Here is a 23,134-nt window from a genome sequence, read left to right on the forward strand (position 1 = left end):
ATCTACAGGTCAGCAGCTTTGTCGGCGCCAAGAAGCGAAACCGGAGCAAGCCACGGCAAACGGTCGATGATGACGCCGCACCTACCACAAGCTGCGCTGAAGAGACGGCGCCTTCGCAGGTGGTAACGACCAGCCAGCGGTTCCCGAGGTCAGCCGATGGCATTTGGCGAGCCCCATCGTCTAGGTTCCACTCGCTGCAGCTCAACCGTGGCGGCGTGGGGCCTTGCCCCGGCGGCATGTGGACGGCGGCGACGACACTGGGCGTGATCGTGTTCCTAGGACGCATCACCGCGATGTTCTTCTTGTGCTCGTGCATGTACGGCGCACGGTGGTGGTTCGAGGTGGCGCGGACCGAGACCAAGGGCGGCACTCCCGGTGGCGGTAGCAGCCGGAGGCTCGGTCACCGGGTGGCGCTGGACTACTTGTGCACCGACGAGCACAAGAAGAAGATGGCCATGTATGGGTTGTTGGACGCAGCCGGCGGCAAGAGACCGTCGTCACGCTTTTGTATATACTAGTTGTAGTAATCAGCAGCAGGTGTGGTGTTGTAAATTGCTGGGTTTTGGAGTGGTTTTGGCTTTTGGGAAATGGCTGACATGTTTCTTTTGTTTTTCCACTGTCAACAATTTTGAACTTGAAACTCTGCTTGGATGCTGCAGTACCTCACCAAATATGGTTCAAACCAAACCAATATCTTTGTCCAAAATAGAAAAGACAAACAAATATCAACTCTCACAAAATGTTCTTTGTTCAGTAAGTTAAATCATATAATCTAATTTTAGAAGACAGAAAATGTAGCTTCCAATCCCACCAAACACAACACTATGGAAACTAGCGAACCCAAGTGGCCACACAATACTTTCTACGGCAATGGAAGGTTAAATAGCACTACCACCGAGTTCTTCATAAACAATTTTAACATAATTTACTATGGGAGTGAAGACCAGATCCCCAGATTGATTAGTAGTAGCTGGCAAGCGGATCCATGGTGCTTTGCTAAGTCTTACATATACAGACCTTGAGCTCCTGAAGCTTGTGGAGCATTATCAACGATGCTGAATCCTGAGAAGCCTTTTTGTCAGTACGCCGCTCGCCTTCAAGTGTAATGGCTGTTACATCAGGTACGTGCAAGGTGATGGTTGAAACGAAGCTATTGAAGTTCGTTGTGGTTACCCCGTCCAGAACAATAGGAGTCCTATTGCAGAAACCCATAAAGCAAAGTTAACACATTCACAGCTTAATTTGTTGAAGATAGAAAAGATTAGCATTGCTAACGTTAGTGAAACAAAATATTCCTTCATTTCTAGAGGTGATATATATCTTTATATTCCAGGACATACCTAAACCGTTGTTCCACAAATTCAAATTCTGGCATTGGCCACTGCAACCTCTTGCATAGCTTAAAAAGAGCACTTCTTGGTCCACCTTTATCCATTTTGAGCGTAAGAACAACTGAAGACATACAAAATAGCATGTCAGATTTGACAGGCTGTAAACCAACATCAACACAAATATCCCAAAGGACAAGCAAAATGGGAATATTACATACCTGCTTCTTTCAGTGAGGACAGACCTCCCAGGCTAGAATAGTCATTCATATCAGAATAATCAAGTGGTGATTCTAACTACAGAAAAAAGTAATAATACTCATTATCCATAACAGAGTACAACACTTTGGTAAAGCATTTGCTGGAAAACTATTTAGAAGCTTACACTTGTCAAGTGAGACTGCAGGTTCGAAGATATAACGTCCAGCTGCTTAGCCTTGGATAAACATTGTTTGATTGAAAGACCCCGTTTCTGCTTGAAACTTGAACATCAGTTTCTAGCACAGATAACTGACATAAATATATCATCTATTTCAAAAGCACGGACCTTTAAATACCCTAGGGTGCAATACACAACATATCTTTATGGTTCTATTGCAATAGGGCAGAAAATGTGCACTCAGGGTATAGTTCAACTAAACAACCACCAAAACCATGAGGCAGCTGCCATGAACTACAGACTAACACAATATTATTATTTGTAATTAAGGAATCTACCTTTAGATCTGCCAGAATACGAGCTGCTGCTTTTGCCTTTGCACTCTTCTTATTTCTGTCATGTCCTTGGGCTATCAGCAGTTCATCTCGTAATTGCACTGACATATCTATAATTACCTCTTCTCCTTTACTACTGCATTTTGAATTTATGAAATAACCAAGGTGACTACATAACTCTAGCAGCTCCCGATAAGGTGGCAATGCAAGATTATCAGGTGTAATCATTGGAGAAAGCAACGGTTCAACAATCTTCCAAATTAAATCAACATTAAAATCTGAGTCTACAAATATTGCGCCGGCAATGCTTTCCATAATGTCTCCAAGTACCTGTAAAACAAAGAAAAAAAATAGCACGATAACTTCGACGTATAATATTGGCTGTGGAAAGCTCCACAGAGAAATACCAATCGCAGAAAAAATAAAAGCACAAAATTGAAACGTCGGATGCTAAGGTATGAAACTGTGTTTCTAACCTTAGGTACTTTAGATGTAGCATGTTGAAGGAATTCATTATCCTTCCCTTGGCACTCTGAATTGGACCTAACATATTCTGTAATTTGCTCTAAAAGTATTCCAGACCCATGCTTCAGATGGCTGTGAACATTGTTTCTTACAACAACTTGCGCAAAATTTTCATTACTAACCAAAGCGGAACGTAAGTCAGTTAATTCACCAGGATCAACATCAGTGTGGGTAACATAGAGATACCGTGTAATTAGTAGATCCAAAACAGAATCACCCAGAAATTCCAAACGCTGAAATAAAAAAGCAGAGTTAAAAAGCATTTTAAGGACAGAAGACATGGATATATAATAATTTTAAGCAATTTCTGACTGAAGCGCAATGAAATGATGACCAAAAAATACAGAAAGACGCTGCTACACTGACCTGGTAACAGTAGTCAACCCCTGATTCCTGCAGAGATGGATGAGTTATGGCTTCCAGTAGAAGGCCTTTGACAGAGAAGGTGTACTTCAGTTTTGCTTCCAACTCCTCAATATCCCTTATTTTAGGTAAGTAGCATATATAAGATGCATTAAGCTTTACTTCTTGTACCAACTTTCTATCACATTTGATTTCAATACCAAACCACCTCATAACCCAAAGTGCAGCAACAATGCCACCACCAACATAATATGCTCCAACTAGGGCTTCAACACAATCAGATATCGTTTTTGAGCACATCCATCTGTGAGCTCTATCACATGGTTTTCCAACGACAAAAGATGGGTCGTTTGTGATATATCTTCCATTAGTTGGAACAAATGCAGTCTCAATCCCGCAGTTACAAGGAAAAGGGCGCAATGATATCTGTCCAGGAGCAACCCAACGCCGTGGGTCAAATGCACTATCCCGTACATAACCCTGGAGAGCAAGAATAACAAATAGCCAGTAAACATACACATATTCTCTGAATTGTATTCTCAGCCTTGCATCTCTGGGAATGCTCGTTAAATGAAATTATATTGGGTATCTAGTTTTTATTCTATCTCCTATATACAACTTGACTCTGCTTCTATATAAGTTCTCCCTTTTTGTAGGGTATCTGGCAAACATGTTTTTCATTAAAGAGAACATTGAAGAAGCATCCCTTGCAAACATCAGACTCTCAAGTATTCCAACAAAACTAAATTTCAAAGCAGCACAAATAGAAGCAAACAACTTGCTATCTGAAGTTGGCTCTCATGCTCAAATAAGACTGGCTAAGTTGCTCAGTGCACGTGAACTATAACTAAACAGAAATTAATTGTCTAACAAAACCCATCATAAACTTCAGGAAGTTGAAACCATTCCAATAGTGTTGGAGTTAGACCATTTACCTGCAAGGATCGCCATATTCCATGTTTATGAAGTGTAGCATTGCAGACAGCCATGGATCTCATATCAGAAAGATGACCTTCATGTTTCATTGGATACCTTAAAAAAAGGTCACATCCTATCACATACTTTAGTACCGAGTCTCCCAATAGTTCTAAACGCTCCAGGGAAAATGTCTCACAGCATCTTAAAGTTGTGATAGCTTCCAAAATCTGACATTAAAACACATCAAGTCATTTAGGTCTTCAAACTATCCATAGCAGTAAAATTATACTCATGAAAGTAAACAGACCAGGTGATTTGGTATGTGTTGAGTATAACCAATATCTCTGCGAAGCTGGCTGGCTAGCATGAGAGACTGAAGTCGATGCATTACAGAAGGCAATAAATAAAACGATTTGAGAATTTCAATTGTCACGTCAATGTGGATTAATAGTTCAGGTGGGACTCGGGCGTGTATTTGTTCTTTTTCCATGAGCAAAGGATCGCCCGTAGAATCATCTGCCCCAGGTCATGTAGAATTTCATGTAAAAGCAGACAAAATAGCAAACCATTAGCTATCCTTCAATTCATCGTAGCAGAAAAAGGGAGAAGATACAGGAGTAAGATATATGGCCAGTACCTATGTACTTTGATTTTGAAAAAAGAAGATTGTGTGGATTGTGGCTTTGCTTTAGCAACAACAATGGTTGATTTGGATGTCGAATAATAATACCATACCTACAAAAGGTAATAAACAGAGAAGTTCTTCAAGAAGCATATCAGAATAAATATTAATTTCAATTAAGAATATAATAGAGGAATTACTTTTCATGGTAGTATTCCACGAATGAAGAAAATGGTGAAGCTTTCCCATTATACATCTCCTCAAATGAGTCCTCAGCAGTTGTGTCATGGATCAAGTCAAGAACATTGTATATCCTCCCAGTATGAAGCGATAGCACAACTGAATCTTTTATGGTGGAAAAATGAAGAGATTTGTTGGCCAAATGAATAATGTCTTCTCCCTTGATACTTCTGTCTTGAATAAAATGTGCGTGAAGATTTCCATCTTCCATATACAAATTTCTCAACTGCTCCACCGCCTGGGTGCAGGATTCAACTGCCTCCCAATGTATGCTTAGATCTTGCTGGATAGGTGGTGAATGCCTCAAAGGTAAAAGCAAGTACATGCTCTCTGAGCTCCATTGTATTTCATGTCCTTTTCTGAAAAGAAATTCCCTTTGCACTCCACTTGTCCGAGAACCATGGAATAGTCTGCCGAATATTCCATTGAAAAAGAATTCTTGGAACAACTTCCCTTCACGTAGCTGAAGAAACAACGAAATTAAGACATGGCCATACGAATTTTACATAAATTTATCAATCAGAAGAACAGTTTGATATTATTTCTTGACCAACCTGCTTTCTGTTCAGTTGAACTTTTCCACAAGGTGTTACCGTGGTATAGACCATTTTATTAGGGATCAGGAAGAGATCCATTTTTGAAGATGCTACATCATCATCAAGTGCCGACTCCATTAACAAAACAAACCCAGCATAATTTTCACCTTCTTGGTCGCAAACAAAATCAAATCTATAAGTATTCAGCATGACATTTTCACTTTCATGAATCCACGATCCTGACAGAGCAAGAACATTTGTTGTTCCATGGAGCTCCTTTCTTTTAGTTGTTCCTGACAAAATGATAAAAGAGAAATGAAAAAATAATCATCTACAACGAGAGAAGCACTCAAAAAGTTGGGGAAGAAGGGATTTCTATTGAAACTTTGACAGTTCACTTACAGACAGCAGTATGCAATGTAACCGCACCACTAAGATGAAATGGTAAAGTAACTATTGGAAGATATTTCATATTTGTTTCAAGCCACCAACAAAAATGTCCAGAACACAACCTCATACATGCGCAACACAGTCTGCCAGCATTCGTTGCACACAGTTCAAGGACGTACTCCGTATGAAAAGTTGGCAAGCCTAGTCTTATTCTGATGCATTGTTATTTTGAAGTGTATAAAATCGATAGTTACAAATAAAATGGTGAAGTAGATCAAAAAATGTTCTTAACTTCTTATCTAAAGAATTTTTAACATAAGCAATATTACATATTGTTATACACATACCTGGTCCTGAAATGAATTTCCCATAGGTCAAAGCAGTATCATTATCCATAGGTTCTTCAATTATGGGTACAACAAGATGATCGTTAAGTTCTCCCAGCTGATGAAGTTTCTTGCATGCCTCTAGGGATACAAGCTGCTTGGCTAAATTACATGTACTGCATAAGGGGCCAACTATCCTTGGAAATGCCGCATTTGGAGGTAGAGTCAAGGTACATTGATATGATCCATCTTCGACAGACACCTCAAAGGAAGGCTTTGGCATGTAATATCTGCGGAAGAATGCTAAAGTGATTAATCACTTCTATCTAATGAAAGACAGTAAGCACGTGCATCGGGGAGTACGAGAAATAGTTTTTTTTAGCTATGCCTGACACTCGAATTAACCAACTGTCCCACCCACATGCTATCCACGGAATCGGGTCCACGACAGTTCAGGAATCTTAAGCACACCAGCATATTAAATGATTACAGATGATGTGGAATTCCAAGCAGACAAACAGAACAACAAAAGCTAGAAATCGTAGAGCATAAGTGTACCTATCTTTAGGAAGTTTCTCACAGTATTTACGAATTAGATTGACACAGCACTCTGCAGTTATAGTTGCTCCTGTTGAATCAACATGGTATATGTAGTTCTCTTGCATAGGAGAATTAGAGGATGAAACATTGGGGCTTCTGTAAAGAGCAAAATGTTTAATATAGTACTCAGTCTGTATAATACGGAATATGCGTTCCTGCTGCTCCATATTTCCCCTGAAAATTCCATGTGAAGGGTCCAAAGGTGAAAAGATAGTCATAAAACTTATGAAAAAAAATGTTTAGACATGGTTGTAACATTTTTTTAGCAGACAAGATCAGGATTTACCAATTTCTGGACTAGGAACTCGCACTTCTGGTTTATAATATGCGGGAAATGAAGAGTAAATGGCGGCCAAATAAACTTTCTATGAAGCTAAATAAGCTATACCAACATGTAACTTAAGAAGCGAGACGATCACTGTACCTCTCAATCATTAGAACATAATTTGAGTTGCTCCTTCTGGCACGACCACGAGATTGGACGTAGCTACAAACAGTTCTGGGCAGGTCAAAGCGTATGACACAAGAACAGTTTGGTACATCAATACCCTCTTCTGTCACATCTGTAGTGAAAAGCAGGTTTACCTAGAAATTGACCTGGAATTAATATATCATTCGGAATCCTGTTTAAATCAACAGCTGGAATTTAAGTAGAATACCTTTCCAGCTCGGAACAAATCCAGAGTAAACCTCTGCACTGCTGGGCTCAGAGAATCTTTTGACGTACTCCCTCCAGTCAAGTAAGAAATTGAAAAACTAGAGAAATTTACAATTCCTCTCATGAACCTCTCAACAGCTCTAGCTGTCATAATTCTATCTACAAAAATTAGGCAAATCACCTCGTTTGATGACCTGTGGATAAAACATGCATGGATTAAGAAAAAGTTTGCCAACAGAAGACCAAAAATGGGAAAAACAAAGCATATTGAGCAGATGGCTTTACCCAAATGATTTAAAAATGTTGATTAGTGCATCCACTTTTGAAGAAATATAACCCCTTTTACTTAAATGCGCAGAACCAGAATCTGATTTCATTAGTTCTTCATAACCTATTATGCAATTACATCAGTAGAATTATAATTAGAAACTATCAATGCCCGAAATTGTAGTTTCCAAGATGCTAAGAATCTAGTGAGACATCAACACAATGCCTCACCAATTAAAATGTGCGCACATAAACAGTAGGTGCATTGAGAAAACTAATGATTTAAGCCTGTAAGGATACAGATTCACACCATGAGGGGTGCTTCTACATTCCACCCAAAAATCATGAACAGTATACATGTAGCACACACGGCTGTTAAAAATGGTCGAAGATCACCACTTAACTGTCTATTTGGCTATCTGCTGTAGAAATTATGCACACTGCAGATACTTTCTCATAGCTCACCTCTATAGACTATTAGTGTATTACAGTGTGTGAATTAAGAGGATTGTGTAGAAGCGTGATTTTATTTCGAGATATATTATGCAGAAATGCCGATATAAAGAAAACTTATCTAAAGAACCATGGGACCTTAATGTGGTATTAATTTGCATTTCAAATTATCTTATCACCTACCCTTTATAAACAGAAAGATACTGCAGATCCTCCCTGTATAAGTAGGCTGGTAGCAAGTGAAAACAATAAGATGTAACACATGTAACTGGTGTATGTTCGGTGCCATACCTTGTGGCAGAACTTCCTCTATCAAATATAAGGCTTCCTTAAAATAAGACTCGTGTAGGTTGAAGCTAGCTTTAGAGAAGAGGCAATCTTCAGAATCACCAAGTGTCTTGATGCTTTCATTATATATCTTCACTACCTATTAACAGAGCAATACTGAGTTTGTTTTCCAGAAACGAATAACACACTCTTTCATATCGAAGACAAACAAATACAATAAAGAATGGTATGGAAAAATAATGAATAAGTAGCATAACTTTCACAGGCAAGGGAAAATGGTTGGACCGCAAACTTTTTAGTACAGAACGGGAACTTATATGGTAGAGCACAAAAAAATGGACAAATTCTAACAATTTTTTCCAATACATCTCCATGTATGGTTTCTTCCAGCACACTCTACCATGAAACAGGTCACCCTGTTTTGGGGTCAAGTTCACGGATTGGTGGAACGCGGCCATCTGTGCATTACTTTGGTAGTAAACGAATATGCGTGAGAGGACTATTTCAAAGAAAGACCAGCCTACGGTAGTTCTTGGCAAGGATGTAGTACCAGTATTAGAGATAAGGAAAATAGTTGGGACTATGTATGCTGGCAAAAAAGTACCCACACCTTCTTAGCCTCCTTATAGAGGAAGATCTTTTTATGAAAAAAAAAAAACATATATTCTTTTCTTTTAGGCCAACTCTTCCTCGGCGACTATGCTCATAGCTTGGTGGCTATGGAAGCGGCGTAACGCAGTCATCTTCGACGGTGCACGGCTTGATCTTGTTGCCTTTCTTGACACGATAAAGGCGGAAGCCAAGTTGTGGGTGGCAGTTGGAGCTTCGGGTCTAGCAGCGTTGCTTCCCCGGCCTAGTGCGTAGAGTGCCGCATTATACCCGGGTGTTGCCTCTCTAGGCTTGTATCAAACTCTTTGTATCAATGAACCAAAACGCAAAGATTCTGCATTTTCTCGAAATAAAAGTTGTTTCTCAGATAGTTCAGCAACTACCTCAATTGACTTGTTATGTTCGATATTCAACATAAAATAATTTTGAACCAACAAATCTGGCAATTCTCGAAGATACACCAAAGTGCATTAAAATGCTGGTAATTCAACAGTCCATTTGCTCCATAGAATTTAGCCAATCATTTCTAATTCAGATATCTTATCAGAAATTCCTGAACTTGTGGAATATTTTGACAGTATGTCAGCTAGGAATTTGCCAATAATAGTCTACACATGGGCAAAAAAGTTTCAATAACTTCAGCAGGAAACTGGAACTTTGTGACTACAACTAAAATAAATAGATCAGAAATAGCATAATGACGTTGTATGACTCTTACGAGAAAATTTAGTGGAGCTACATGTACATTAACTACTGATTAAATATTACAATACCTTGGCGGTTATGATTGGGCCTAGATAATTTAGGCTGTAAAATATCTTCCCATGGTATCTGGACAAAGTTTTTCTTGATGTCTCTAATATGTTGTTGGTATCTTCAAATTTATTTGGCGATGATTCTTCCAGACTGACCAACAAAGCATCAAACTGTGCAACAATGCAGAGTTTTAATAAATATACATTCAGAGAATAATATAATGCAAAGAGGAAAAGACAAGGTGTTCTAGGTGTGGGTACTCCAAATAATAGATATCTCATGAATCAGGCGAAACATGGTTAAGTTAAATCACCTCTTCATACAATGTCTGTAGCTTTGATTTCAGATCTTCAAAATCAATCAAGTAAGCATCATAGAATTTATTCACAATTGTTGCAGGAGGGGAAAAGCTCTCAAGTTCACTCCGATCTTGTATGATGTATACCTGAATGGCATGTAAGATATGGATATCATTTATCATTGCGAAATGGGTTTTCCAAAGGCTCAATAAAGTTCAAAGTGAAAGAATTACTGGATGGTGAGATAACCTTGGCATCCAATGTAAGTTCAAGTTGAGCAATGTGCGCTTCACAATCTTGTATTGTGGAAGTGCCTGAAAAGAATGGAATCTTTGTTGAGAAAAAAGTTCCCTCCTCCGCTGGTTTTTTTATCGGAAATAGATAAAAGGTCGTAATGTAACAGATAATGAGCATGGGGACAGCGCTATAAAATTCTGCATCTACTCAATCATCCTATAGAAGAAAATTAATTTTGATTTCACAAATTGGTCCCAAGTCGCAAGTGCCTTCAAGTAGGATGAATCGCAGGCAGAATTTTCCTTCAAGTCAAAACAAAAACAAACAAATGAACATGTAATGCACAAGTTGTATTACCAGTCATCAGTACGAAACAGAAAGCAATCATGCACAGGTTGTTAACTGCAATTTATAGTGCGGGGAAGAAGAGCACTGTTAGCACAAGAGTGATTATCACCACACATGGTACATGATACATGACGGTCATACAACATGCTGATTTGAAGAACCAAATTATCTTCATTCACTGAAACTACTGACGAAATATAAATCAGCGAGGGTAGTAAGAAAGGAGCAGTCATGTGCAGAATTCTTGCCTTTGGTAGCAACAGGAGATGCTGTCATTCCAAATACAGCAGGCCTCCACTGAGAGCCAATGTAAAATTCCTTCAAACCCAAGAGAGATGCAAGGAATTAGCAAATTCAACATGTCAGACTACTAAGAAATACTTACTGCTCTCCTAATCAAACTCTCAAAAGGATGCATGAAAATCAAGCCAAAACTTATGTACTGATGTTGTCAAAAGAAGAAAAATATCTTGACAGGCCCATTACCTTCATTACTCTTGTATATGGGTGGTTTCCGCAGGCACGATGGCATTCATCAAATATTAGCAAGCTCACTGCGCTCATTGTTACAAAGGCATGCCTGAGAGCATCCAAGAGTATCTGTGGCGTCATAACAGCAATCTGGAACGGCACAAAAGAGATGCATTGTTCAGTAAAAAAGCATGTTGCCAGATAGCAACAGTATGCATATGCTAAGCACAGTACGGTGGGTAAAAACCCATAGGAACAACTAGGGTATCCACAAAACTGAACAAGAGAGCCACTGAAAGGAGAATATTATCTAGGCGTCCTGACCCAGCGTTTTCGTAAGCCACTGAAAGGAGAATATTTGTCGAGCAGATGGTGGGCACGGTACATCCCGGCCGAACACTAATCGTCTGAAGCACGGCGCAGGCGCAGGATTAAAATAAAAAAAAAAGAACAGTTACCTCCTTGCTCCCGACTTGCTCCTTCCACTGCTCGGCGGTCCACTCGGCGACCCCGGACGCTCCGTAGCACTCGGTGGCGTCGAGGTCCGTGTACTCCCGAATCACCTCGAATTGCTACAGCGCGCGCGAGCGCAAACGCACAGAGAGAGAAACAGCCACCTCAGAACGCGTGAAGGGAAAATTTCATCGAAATGATGCCGTTCAGGAACCCCGTGGCTTCCAGGGGGACGCACCTGGTGTACGAGGTGCACGGTGGGCGCGAGGAACAGCACGATGCGGCGGGGCGCCTCCCCGGCGCGCACGCGGCGCACGTGGTCGCGCGCGAGCATGACGGCGACCATGGTCTTCCCGGAGCCGGTGTCGAGCACGGCGATGGTGTTCCCCTGCAGCGCGGCCTCGAACACCTCCACCTGGTACCTGCAGACACCGGTGTCACGGAACGGGGACAGCACGTCAGGACCAGCGCGCTCTACGTACAGATGCAGGCGCCAGAAACCGGCAGCGCGGAATAGCGAAATGGATGTGGGGAGAGGGAATGGGAGTCCTCCCGCGACCTCCTCGGGTGGAGCTGCTTGTGGGGGCGGCGAGGCGGCGGCAGCGGCGGCGGCGGGGGGAGGTGGGTGGGGTCGTCGTCGTTGGCCATGGGAGTGGGGTTGGGTGCGGGCGAGTGGGCGAGGCGGAGGTGGGGAAGCGCATGTCTGTAGCCCAGCGGAGCATATAAATCGGCGGAGGGAGAAGGCGAAGTGCGTGAGGAGGAAGAACGTGGTTGTGGCCGGGTTGCGCCGCGTTCGTTGGCGCTGGCGGGAGGAGGTTTTCTCTTTGGAAGAGGAAGGAGGCAAAAAAAACTGTTGTGTTGTAGAGGTTCGGGAGGATTCATCAGGGCAGCTGACTTGTGGGTCATCTTGTCAGAGAGCATGTGTTTGTAGATTTTTTGGCCCATCATGCCAATCGGATGAATGCCTGAAACTTTACTCTCTTTTTTTCTCTCTTTGGAGAAATGCATTTTGATTTTGAACATAGATGCTTTGTACTTAGATGCACTGATTTTTGCAGGAATGTCACATGTGATTGAATCTTTGCCTGCAAGTGGATCTTGCTCCGCAGCATGCCAATGCGATGAATGTTTTCAGTTCGGAGAAATGCACTTTGAGTTTGAACATGTGACATGTCTTGAACATGCAAACTCTCTTTTCCAGTCTTAATGCAAAGACAAGCAGTCACTTGCATGCTCTTGAAAAAAGTTTCAACGCTGGAATGTTCACATGAGATTGTTTATTAATTTCTGAGAAGTTCATCAAAATCCTGGGGAAATTCAAACCAGCACGATTGCAAACTCACAACAGTGCTGAAATGGCTGCGTTTTTTTACTTTATCATCATGATTGAGCAGCCGACACAGACGGAACAACACACAACCCAACCAAGTAGAACCAATCTTTCTATATTACTGTATGGAACCACACATACAACATATAGCAGTCTGCCTATTCATCCTACATTATCTCCAATGTGTACAAAAGAATACCCGCGAATACCCAAGGATCTCTGTCATCTATAATTTATGTGAAGAATTCGTAACGCCTCTACCCGGTGTAGCTGCAGCATCTCCAATATACAGCATGAGAAACCATGCAAATCGGACGCTGACCTCAGCATCGCCTCTGCATCGTGGAAGACTGGGTGCCCTCATCTTCTGTGTCGTGGCTACCCAGGAGGAACCAATCAAGGTCCTGCCCTACTTCCGTAGCTGGGAGGGCCGGCGCCGACCTGAGCTCAAGCTCCTCATGGGCATACATGCCAGAGATCAGGGGAAGAATCAGGTGGGCAGCCAAGAGATGGACAAGACTGCTAATCCCGGGCCGCCTTGTTTTTCCAAGCAGAGATTGGCTTCGGAATGCTGTCAAAAAGAGGGAGGGTGAAACCGTCCGGTTTTAGGCTCCACTTGCTCGCTGACCATATGGAGGAGCTGCTGCTGTTGCTCTCTGGCTCTTGGAACTCGGGAGTGCTCGACGATTTCTTCACGGTTTGAAGCCCGTCGTCGAACGAAGGCTCCATCATAGCAATAAGGTTCTGATGGCTCTTGTTCATGTCTGCTCGACTGCCTGCCTTTGGCCTCAATGCGAGCCCTTTCCCAGCCCTTGATAATAAAGCGCTGCCATTTTCCTCCCTAAGTAACAACTCCCCATCAGCTTTCTGGTGCCGCCTTACTGGCCTTTCGCTGTCTCCATTCTCCTCGGACTCGCCATTCACAACAGAACCTATTGTTGGGCTTCTGGCGTTCCTATGCTCAAACAGGAACTTGTTAGGATTTGGTGTATCTGCGGACCATGGATCGTCAACCAAGGAAACTGATTTGCCTTTTCCATATATCGACATCTCAGTTCCTTCGTGTGTTGGATCCCTCTTTGGAGGTGGAGTGAGACCATAGTATCCCTGCAAAAGGCTCATGGCTGGTGAAACTTTGTGTCTCGGTGTTCTCAAAACTGAATCCAGTAGATCTTCATGAAGGCGCCGTGGAGTACATTCCCTGAAATAATATTATATTGTTATACCTGGTAGCACATAAAGTACGGACATCAAAAAAGTCTAATGGTACGAAGAATAGCAACTAGTTTGTTAAGTGTTGTACTAGCATGCAAAAGGCAAAAAAAAACAAGAGTTGTTTGCAATGTCAAATAGAACAGGATATTAGAATCTATAAGAGACCATGGACGAAACTCTAGTGCAGTTGAATTTACTAAAACAACTTCCTGCTCATAGAAAGTGCGTGCATTTTGTTGAATTTATTTTCGAAAGTGTCTACACACCTTAATCAGAAGGATAAAAATATGGCCACTAAAGCACAAGATGATCGAGAGACTGAGACATGTTCACAGGTTCATCAAAATGTGTTTTTTTTTCATTTCCCCATCTTCAAGGCTATTCGTGTGTCAGCTTAACTTATGTTCAATATGGTCACTTGATAAACTATAGGACATGACAAGACAGGCAACAACTGCCAAAATATACATGCAATCATCCCTTTGTGCAGTGAGAATTCAAAATTGCCAAGTTATGTAACCACTAAACTGATTAACTGCACATCGTAGAGAGCAATTGGCTACCGACAAATTTTGTACTCCAGCTCCTCCCATAACAAGATACGCCTTACGGAAATAGGAATAAAATATACAAAATATAAAGTTGTGTTTTTTGTGAAGGAAAAGCCTTAGGCAGAATTGGTTCCATAAAAGAGACATGGTCCAGCTAAAAAGTAATAAACGCAGCAATATGAGCTACAATAAGATAACTTTGCATAAGGCTTCCATTCCAACTTAGATTAACGCTACAATTTCAAATGATAACAGTAGTTCATAGCCAATACAACTAGCTTGGCTAGAGCTGAAATCAAACCCAATGTGGTATTACCCATTTGATACTTGTACACATCTGAACAAACTCGTAAGGATGTAATCAATATATACAACACTACATTCGCAGAAGAAAAAAAAATGCACAACACGTGTTCAATAGCACTACAACATGTCAACTCACTAGTGGCATGGTTTAAGTAAGTAGAATGCTAGCGCTTTTCCGGAAGAAGGAAAAAAATGTTAAAATGCAAATGTAAAGTTAGCATTGTATGTAGTACCTGTCATCGCCGTCGTATGAACCGTTGTGGTGGAAAGGCGAGGGAGGATGCCTTCCAGGGAGCGGAATCCGCAGCGTCTTGTGGCCAAACATCTGGAGGTCAGTGGAGAGGCTATTCAGCCTCTTGATGTCGGCTACCTACACATCAGCAATTCAGCATGAGCAAATAATTCAAAACGTATTATCGCCGATATACAACAGGGAGGCTACCAAGAACAGGTAGAAGTTAAACACTGTTGTTATTTTATATCCTCTCTGATATAAAAACCATAGGCACTGGGCCAGAAGAGAAGATGAGTCCCGTCCGTCACATTACCTCGACGCCATACTTGATGGCAACGCCGGCGAGGGTGTCGAACCTGCCGACCCGGTGCAGCATGTACTGGCCGCAGGAGGACATGGGCAGCGACGAGGCCGAGGACGGGGAGGTGGACTGCGACGGCGAGCCCGACCAGGACTGGTCGGCGGCTACGGCGGCCGCCGCCTCCTCGATCTCGCAGAGGCGGCGGCCCGCGCCGTCGAAGGAGCCATTTGCGCGCGGGTTTGTGGGCAAATGGGGGCGGCTCATGACATCCGGGGGCGGCGCGGGGGTGCGGATCTGGGCGCGCGCGGGCGGCCCGGATTCGCGGGGCGGGCGCCGCGGATTCGCCGTCGAGGGCGGCGGGTTCCGGTGGGCGCGTGGGTGGGGGGTAGATGGCGAGGGAATTGGCGAGCGGAGAGGGGAGGGAGAGGGAGGAGGAGGCCAGGTGGGGAAGGGAGCTCGCACCGCACGAGGTTATTTTGTTTGACGCGGCTCGGGCTCGGGGAAGAAGGTGCGAAACGTGGCGCAAGGAAAACACTCCTCGCTTCTTCTTCTCCACTTCGTCAGTTTTCAGCTAAAGCGGAAACGTTTGACTGTTTGTTGTCGTCATAAATTTTTCCAAACAGGATAATTTTCTAGGGAGATTTGGCACCGCACCTGCCACTAGGAAGAAGATTGTGAATAAGATGGACAGTGTTTGCTCGTTAGGGAAGAAATGCAATTGCAAATCTGTTGTGGAGAACGGTACAAGTGGTGGTGAAGAGAGGAGAAATCGAGTGAATCTACATGCCATTGAGTAAAATGGAACATGCAAGTGCAAGTGGTTTGGATGAAGGGATGGTAGACTGTAGTTGCTTATTGTCGGCCAAACAGCTCGATAAGAAATGTGGGGTCACTTTGAAACAGGAAAATGACAAAACTAAAACCCTAGCCTTAAACACCTTCTTCCTTACCTTCGGCACTACCCTTTTCTTCCCTGCATCCATCATCCCCATGAACCGACGCCGAGTGTTGCGCGTATACTTCATGGGTGTACCATCGACAGTGCCTAGATCCGGCAAGCCCGGGTGGCCCATAGATGGTGGTGTGGCATGTGGCCCATCGGGCGGCCCAGTTGTTGTTGATCCTGAAGGATGAAGTCCAGCCCAGGATAGGGAAGCCGGATCCTAACTGATCTTCGGAGGAAGCCGGATCCGTGGAGGCCCATATGGAACTCGGATCCAGTACGATGTAGATGGGAAGGCGGATCCTTGACGTACACGGCAAGACATTGTACTGTAGTTAGGCAACCTGTAATCCGGCTAGGACTCTCCATGTAAACCCTAGATCAGTGCGCCTTTATAAGCCAGATCCCGGAAGCCCTAGAGGCACAACCACAACTCATTGTAACAACGTGAAAGCGCCCAGATAATTCCAGACAAGCAGCAGTAGGCCATGTCATCGTGCAGGTGTTCTGAAGCTGGGTAAATCGCGTACCACCGTCCCGTGTGCACTCCGCCCCTATGGCCCCTACTTCTTTTCCCCCTCGTGAGGATCCCTCCTCCGAGGCACCGTCGAATAGGCAACGACAGTTGGCGCCCACCGTGGGGCCAGCGGCGTCTGGAGGCCGGAACCGGGAGGGTTCCGCCATGGCAAGCTACGACGACATCATCGCTGTGGGGCGCGTCCTTTACGCCGGAAACCTTCCGATCGTCCCTCCGGACGAGTGCTGGATTCCGGCTAAGACTAGCCCCGTCAAGCTCTCCATCGTCCCAGTTGGCGGCATACACATCTTCATCGGCGAAACCGTCGATTCCGACGGGAACGCACTGGTAAGTAACGCTGATGCGACCGCCGCTGAGCAGGACGCAATCGCGAAGATCCGATCTGAGACGCAGGAACTTCCTAAGGAAAATTCCGCCTTACATCTGGAAAAATCAAATCCCACCCAATCCGCCCCTGAGCAGGAAATAAAGGTGGAAGACCAATGCAGATCCGCCTGGGTCTCCCAGGTGTTAGAGAAGCAAAGGTGTTACTTCGTGCACTTCTTAGCCCATACCGCAGGAGCCGCCCCTCAGGAAGTCGGAGCAGGCCCCATGCAGGTTGAGGAACCGGAAAATAACGCTGCTCCGGATCAGCAGGAGGCTGTCGGAGAAAGCAGCGCTCCGGGTGAAGAATCGATCTTGGGTAACCTAAGCCCAATTTCCGGGGATACACCCTCCATGGATACCGATGAGTTCGATCGCAAGGTGAAGGAATTTGGATACGGTGATCAGCCTGAAGTTGAATCCGCCCAGTCTAAACAGGTGCTCGCAACCTTGGCGGCGTGATAACCCACAAGTATAGGGGATCGCAACAGTCTTCGAGGGAAGTAAAACCCAAATTTATTGATTCGACACAAGGGGAAGCAAAGAATACTTATAAGCCTTAACAACTGAGTTGTCAATTCAGCTGCACCTGGAAAAACACTAGTAACGGGGGTGATGTGAAAGCAAGCAGTAATATGAGAGCAATAGTAACAAGTAACACATCGGCGATAGCGAGTAACACGTAAACAATGGCACCAGAAAATAGTTGATACTACTTGTAATGACATATAGGACCGAGCGAGTATTTGATGATGAAAGATGGACCGGGGTTCCCAGCTATCTACACTAGTGGTAACTCTCCAATAACAAGTGACAAGTGTTGGGTGAACAAATTAAAGTTGGGCAATTGATAGGATTGAAATTAAATTTATTAATCATGTAGGCATGTTTTCCATATATAGTCATACGTGCTCGCAATGAGAAACTTGCATAACATCTTTTGTCCTACCAGCCGATGGCAGCTAGGCCTCAAGGGAATCTACTGGTAATTAAGGTACTCCTTTTAATAGAGCACCGGAGCAAAGCATTAACACTTGGTGAAAACATGTGATCCTCATATCTAAGCCATCCCCTCCAGTTATCCCGATTGCTCGTCACTCGGGGCCTCGGGTTCCGGACATAGACATGTGCAAACAACTTGTAGATACAATCTAAGCAATAAGTATAGAGCTTAAATCTAAGATCATGCCACTCGTGCACTAGTGACAAGCATTAAACACAACAAGATTGCAGCAACAATAACTTCACAAACTTTATAGGTAGACTGATCATAATGTAACAATTCATCGGATCCCAACAAGCACAACACCGATTACATCAGATGGAACTCAATCCTGTAAGGCAGCTCATGAGATCATTGTATTGAAGTACATGGGAGAGAGAGTACCAACTAGCTACTGCTAGACCCCGTAGTCCATGGGGGAACTACTCACGAAGCATGATGGAGGCGGTGGCGTCGATGGAGACGACTTCCGGGGGAACTTCCCCGTCCCGGCGGCGAGCCGGAACAGAGATTCTGTCCCCCGAAACGGAGTTTCGCGATGGCGGCGGCGCCCCTGGAGTCTTTCTGGAATATGATTGATTGTTGTAGGGTTTTCGCGTCGCGGGGAATATATAGGCGAAAGGGCGGCGTCGGAGGGGTCCCGAGGGGCCCACCCCATACCTGGGCGCGCCCCCCTCCTTGGCCGCGCCGCCAGGTGGTGTGGGGCCCCCCTAGCCCCTCTCCGTCTCTCCTTCGGTGTTCTGGGTCCGTCTCGGTGAAATAAGAGGTTTGGCTTTTGTTTCGTCGAATTCCGAGAATGTTGCCCGAACAGCTTTTCTGGAACCAAAAACAAGCAGAAAAACGAGAACCGGCACCTTGGCATCTCGTTAATAGGTTAGTGCCGGAAAATGCATAAAATCATTATAAAGTGTGAGCAAAACATGTAGGTATTGTCATAAAACTAGCATGGAATATCAGAAATTATAGATACGTTGGAGACGTATCAAGCATCCCCAAGCTTAGTTCCTACTCGCCCTCGAGTAGGTAAACGATAAAAAGAATAATTTCTGAAGTGACATGCTACTAACATAATCTTGATCATACTATTGTAAAGCATATGAGATGAATGAAGTGACTCAAGGCAATGATCTATAGTTTGCTAACAAATAGATAACATATAGCAAAAACTTTTCATGAATAGTACTTTCAAGACAAGCATCAAAAAGTCTTGCATAAGAGTTAACTCATAAAGCAATAAATTTTTAATAAGAGGTTTTGAAGCAACACAAAGGAAGATTTAAGTTTCAGCGATTGCTTTCAACTTTCAACATGCATATCTCATGGATAATTGTCAACACAAAGTAATATGATGAATGCAAATAAGCAAGTATGTAAGAATCAATGCACAGTTGACACAAGTGTTTGCTTCTAAGATAGAAAGGAGTAGGTAACTGACTCAACATAAAGTAGAAGAAAGGCCCTTCGCAGAGGGAAGCAGGGATTAAATCATGTCTAGAGCTTTTCAAGTTTTGAAATCATAAAGAGAGCATAAAACTAAAGTTTTGAGAGGTGTTTGTTGTTGTCAACGAATGGTAGTGGGCACTCTAACCCCCTTGTCAAACAGACTTTCAAAGAGCGGCTCCCATGAAGGACGTTATCTCTACTAGCAAGGTAGATCATCCCTCTTCTCTTTTGTTTACACATGTACTTTAGTTTTATTTATGGATGACACTCCTCCCAACCTTTTGCTTTCACAAGCCATGGCTAACCGAATCCTCGGGTGCCTTCCAACATTTCACATACCATGAAGGAGTGTCTATTTACAAAATTAAGTTGCTTACTGATGAATCAGGGCAAAACATGTGGAGAGAACTATTAGTGAAGGTTAATTAATTGGGGCTGGGAACCCCGTTGCCATCTCTTTTTGCAAAATTATTGGATAAGCGGATGAGCCACTAGTCCATTGGTGAAAGTCCAACAAGATTGAAAGATAAAACACCACATACTTCCTCATGAGCTATAAAACATTGACACAGAGATAATAACTTTTGAATTGTTTAAAGGTAGCACATGAAGTATTTACTTGGAATGGCAGAAAATACCATATAGTAGGTAGTTATGGTGGACACAAATGGCATAGGTTTTGGCTCAAGGTTTTGGATGCACGAGAAGCATTCCCTCTCAGTACAAGGCTTTGGCTAGCAAGGTTGTTTGAAGCAAACACAAGTATGAACCGGTACAACAAAACTTACATAAGAACATATTGCAAGTATTATAACACTCTACACTGTCTTCCTTGTTGCTCAAACACTTTTACCAGAAAATATCTAGACCTTAGAGAGACCAATCATGCAAACCAAATTTCAACAAGCTCTACGGTAGTTCTCCACTAATAGGTTTAAACTACATGATGCAAGAGAAACATGATCTACTTGAGAGCTCAAAATAATTGCCAATTATCAAATTATTCAAGACAATATGAAGCATTTTCTGTTTCCAACCAAATAATGCCATGAACATTAAAAGTAAAACGAAGAACACAAGTGTTCATACGAAAAAGCGGAGCGTGTCTCTCTCCCACACAAGGATTGCTAGGATCCGAATTTATTCAAACACAAACAAAAATAAAAAACACACAGACGCTCCAAGTAAAGCACATAAAATGTGACGGAATAAAAATATAGTTTCACTAGAGGTGACCTGATAAATTGTTGATGAAGAAGGGGATGCCTTGGGTCATGCACTTCGACGGATCCAAGCAACATTAAGGCTTGGGAGCCGGAGTCACCCTGAAGTCCCCCACCGGAGAAGAATTGCAGTACGTCCTGCAGATTCACTTCGAAGCTACAAACAACATGGCGGAATACGAGGCTCTACTACACGGTCTACGGGCTAAGGAAATTGGGATCAAGCACATCATTTGCTGCGAAGATTCCGACCTGGTGGCACAACAAGTAGCCGGAACCTGGAACGCCAGAAACTCCATCATGGCGGCTTACAGAGACGAAGTTGACGAGATCGCCAAATGCTTCCTCGGATACGAAGTCAAGTACGTCAGGAGAGACGATAACGCAGCGCGGACATGCTGTCCAAGCTCGGATCCGGCAGAAACCAATTCCGCCCGGTATTTTCCTTGAGCACCTACGGATACCCTCGGTGAAGGGCGCTAACCCGGAAAACCCAGATGTGGCAGTATCTCCGGCTAGAGAAGTGATGGCTATCATTCCGGCCTGGACACAGCCTTTCCTGGACTACCTCATTGATCATAAGTTGCCAGAGGACGAGGTCCTCGCACGACAGATCATTAGGCGAGCAAGATCCTACACAATCGTTGACGGACAGCTCTACAAACGAAGCGCAACAGGAGTATTTCTCAAATGCGTCTCCAATCAAGATGGCATTGAAATCCTCAGAGAGATCCATGCAGGGGATTGCGGGCATCATGTCGCCCCAGGTCACTCGTTGCAAAAGCTTTTCGGCTTGGGTTTTACTGGCTCACAGCTAAAGAAGATGCTGACAAGCTGGTGAAGACCTGCCGAGGTTGCCATTACTATGCTACTCAACCAAACGCTCCAGCCCAAGAGCTGAAGACCATCCCTATCACCTGGCCATTTGCGGTCTGGGGGCTCGATATGGTTGGGAAACTGAAGAAATCATCTCTTGACGGTTTTGAGTACCTCCTGGTCGCTGTTGACAAGTTCAGTAAGTGGATCGAGGCAAAGCCAGTGAGAAAAGCCGATGGTGCTACGGCACTAAAATTTGTCTGCAGCCTCGTGACGAGATTCGGCATCCCACACAGCATAATCACAGATAATGGCACAAACTTCGCACAAGCAGAATTGAAGGATTATTGCCATGACGTCGGGATTCGGCTTGACCTCGCATCTGTGGCTCACCCACAATCCAATGGTCAGGTCGAAAGAGCCAACGGCCTCATATTATCCGGAATTAAACCACGCCTTGAAGAACCGCTGCGACGCGCAGCCGGAGCTTGGGCGGAGGAGTTAGACTCTGTTCTGTGGAGTTTGCGAACTACCCCTAACAGGTCAACCAGATTTACTCCGTTCTTTTTGGTATACGGATCCGAAGCCGTGCTCCCCTCTGACATCATCCACGATTCACCGCGAGTCTCCGCCTACAATGAAGAAACTGCTGACGAGGCCAGACAGCTATCTGTGGACCTGATAGAAGAAGCTCGGAATTTAGCTGACCAGTGATCCACCATCTACCAGCAGAAACTCCGACGCTATCATAGTCGTCGAGTTCGGAATCGCTCGTTCATGGCCGGAGACTTGGTCCTCCGCCTTCGCCAGGTGAAAGATCATAAGTTACAATCTCCATAGGAAGGACCCTTCGTTGTTAGCAAAGTGCTTCACAACGGATCATACTACCTTGTCGATTTCCGAGAGCTAAAGGATAGACCTGTGATACGTCTCCAACGTATCTATAATTTCTGATGTTCCATGCTTGTTTTATGACAATACCTACATGTTTTGTTCACACTTTATATCGTTTTTATGCGTTTTCCGGAACTAACCTATTAACAAGATGCCACAGTGCAGTTCCTGTTTTCTGCTGTTTTTGGTTCCGGTAAAGGCTGTTCGGGCAATATTCTCGAATTTGACGAAACGAAGACCAAACATCCTATTTTTCCCGGAAGGCCCTGAACACCGAAGGAGAGTCGGAGGCGAGCCGGGGGGCCCCACACGACAGGGCCGCGCGGGCTCCACCCCGGCCGCGCCGGCCTATGGGGAGGAGGCCCCGTGGCCCCTCCGACTCCGTCTCTTCGCCTATTTAAGCCCTTTCGACCTAAAAACGCAAGTACCTCTTGACGAAACTCCGGAAAGACTCCGTGGGCGCCGCCACATCGCGAAACTCCAATTCGGGGGACAGAAGTCTCTGTTCCGGCACCTCGCCGGGACGGGAATTGCCCCGGAGTCATCTCCACCGCCGTCTCCACCGCCATCTT

At 44.0% G+C, this 23,134-nt stretch overlaps 3 protein-coding genes across 3 annotated transcripts in view; 1 reads left to right on the top strand and 2 right to left on the bottom strand.

Moving 5' to 3' along the window:
• LOC124648619 overlaps nt 1-518 on the top strand; it is a 16,595-nt gene extending 16,077 nt beyond the window's left edge. The window contains exon 3 of the mRNA XM_047188346.1: nt 14-518. Within this exon, the coding sequence (XP_047044302.1) occupies nt 14-518 (505 nt within the window). The remainder of the gene's footprint in view (nt 1-13) is intronic.
• Nucleotides 519-996: 478 nt separating this feature from the next.
• Nucleotides 997-12,049, bottom strand: LOC124648621 (endoribonuclease Dicer homolog 3b-like). Its single transcript, XM_047188347.1, is given in 26 exon segments — nt 997-1,195; nt 1,341-1,452; nt 1,550-1,625; nt 1,714-1,800; nt 2,046-2,372; nt 2,519-2,800; nt 2,934-3,410; nt 3,866-4,075; nt 4,156-4,364; nt 4,486-4,583; nt 4,671-5,173; nt 5,265-5,539; nt 5,984-6,252; nt 6,521-6,736; nt 6,987-7,147; nt 7,222-7,415; nt 7,558-7,611; nt 8,232-8,367; nt 9,611-9,763; nt 9,907-10,047; nt 10,049-10,206; nt 10,726-10,795; nt 10,964-11,098; nt 11,407-11,520; nt 11,640-11,823; nt 11,880-12,049. Coding segments are annotated over 26 exon segments (5,010 nt in total).
• A 781-nt stretch (nt 12,050-12,830) lies between these two features.
• On the bottom strand, nt 12,831-15,603 carry LOC124650309. Its single transcript, XM_047189852.1, has 3 exons — nt 15,352-15,603; nt 15,037-15,173; nt 12,831-13,932 (listed from the first exon to the last, which is right to left on the bottom strand). The coding sequence occupies exons 1-3, from the start codon at nt 15,601-15,603 to the stop codon at nt 13,254-13,256; spliced, it is 1,068 nt and encodes a 355-aa protein (XP_047045808.1). The 3' UTR covers nt 12,831-13,253.
• Between the last annotated feature and the right edge of the window lie 7,531 nt (nt 15,604-23,134).

This window comes from Lolium rigidum, chromosome 4, assembly GCF_022539505.1.
Source record: "Lolium rigidum isolate FL_2022 chromosome 4, APGP_CSIRO_Lrig_0.1, whole genome shotgun sequence".
In the NCBI taxonomy this organism is placed as follows: Eukaryota; Viridiplantae; Streptophyta; class Magnoliopsida; order Poales; family Poaceae; genus Lolium; species Lolium rigidum.